Below are 1,617 nucleotides of genomic sequence, written 5' to 3'. Positions count from 1 at the left end.
AGCCAGTCGTTCGAGCATTTGGTCAATGAAAGGTAAAGGAAAATGATCCTTTCGAGTGGCTTTGTTGAGTTTTCTGTAGTCAATACACATTCGCCATCCAGTTTGAGTGCGTTGCGCTATTGATTCGCCTTTAGGGGTTGTAATGACAGTGACACCTCCTTTCTTGGGTACGACATGTACAGGGCTTACCCACTTACTATCAGATATAGGGTATATGATTCCTGCTTCTAACACCTTTTGAACTTCCTTTTTCACTACATCGCTTAGAATCCGATTGATTCGTCTTTGATGTTCTCACGAGGTCTTACTGTCATCCTCGAGCATAATGCGATGCATGCAGATAGAGGGGCTTATTCCCTTTAGATCAGATATGTTATAGCCTAAAGCGGTCGGATATTTCCTAAGGACATTGAGTAACTTTTCAATTTCAATCTGTCCAAGGTCAGCGTTTACTATAACAGGTCGTTCAAGTTCTTCATCTAGGAATTCATACCTTAAATATTTGGGTAGTGTTTTAAGTTCTATAGCAGGTTTCTTAGGGCAAGGAATAGGATCAGGGGTTAATGCTAGGCATTCACTCAGATTATTATCTTGGTATTCCTCACGCCAGTTATCGTCCTCGAAAATAGGTGGCATTGGTATTTTCAACACTTCAGAATAGGTGTTTTGTTGTTTCTCCATTTCTTTAACGCATTCATCAATAACGTCCAAGAAACAACAGGAATCATCTATGGCTGGGGCCTTGAAGAATTGGGAGAGGATGAACTCTACTTTTTCTTCTCCGACCTCGAAGGTTAACTTTCCTTTCTTCACATCTATAATGGCACCAGCAGTTGCTAAGAATGGCCTTCCTAGTATAATAGGGATATTAGGGTCCTCTTTAATGTCCATTATTATGAAGTCAGTAGGAATATAGAATTGTCCTATACGAACAGGTACATTTTCAAGCATTCCTACGGGAAACTTGACAGATCGGTCAGCTAATTGCAATGACATTCTTGTTGGTCTTAGTTCACCTAATTTGAGTTTTTCACAAATAGATAAAGGCATTAAACTAACACTGGCTCCTAAATCACATAAGGCTTTGTCTATTACGAATTTCCCAATTACACAAGGTATAGAGAAGCTACCAGGGTCTTTTAGTTTAGGAGGCATGTTGTTTTGAATGATAGCACTACACTCAGCAGATAGGGTAACAGTTTCGTTTTCTACTATCTTTTTCTTGTTGGATAAGATATCCTTTAAGAACTTAGCATATGAGGGCATTTGGGTAATAGCTTCTGTAAAAGGAATGGTAACATTTAGTTGTTTCAGAAGCTCTACGAATTTCTTAAATTCGCCCTCATTCTTAGACTTAGCAAGTCTTTAAGGATATGGAATCGGTGGTTTATATGGTGGGGGAGGCACGTAAGGTTTCTCTTTTTCAGATGCCTCTTCATTCTCATCCTCCTTTTCAGTTTCAGGTTGTTCTCTTGGTTTTTCAGTCGCTTTATCAGGTTTCTGATACATGGTTGGGTTCTGAAGCCTTGGATCGATTGGTCCATCTAACTCAGTTCCACTTCGTAGTGTTATGGCATTAGCGTGCCCTTTAGGATTGGGTTGTGGTTGACCAGGAAA

General features: G+C 39.8%; 1 protein-coding gene across 1 annotated transcript; it reads right to left on the bottom strand.

Moving 5' to 3' along the window:
* Positions 1–294: 294 nt before the first annotated feature.
* Positions 295–1,266, bottom strand: LOC131604928 (uncharacterized). Its single transcript, XM_058877343.1, has one exon. The coding sequence runs from the start codon at positions 1,264–1,266 to the stop codon at positions 295–297; it is 972 nt and encodes a 323-aa protein (XP_058733326.1).
* Between the last annotated feature and the right edge of the window lie 351 nt (positions 1,267–1,617).

The sequence above is a fragment of the Vicia villosa genome, linkage group LG5 (genome assembly GCF_029867415.1).
Source record: "Vicia villosa cultivar HV-30 ecotype Madison, WI linkage group LG5, Vvil1.0, whole genome shotgun sequence".
NCBI lineage: Eukaryota > Viridiplantae > Streptophyta > Magnoliopsida > Fabales > Fabaceae > Vicia > Vicia villosa.
This window is presented reverse-complemented; position numbering and strand designations above follow the sequence as displayed.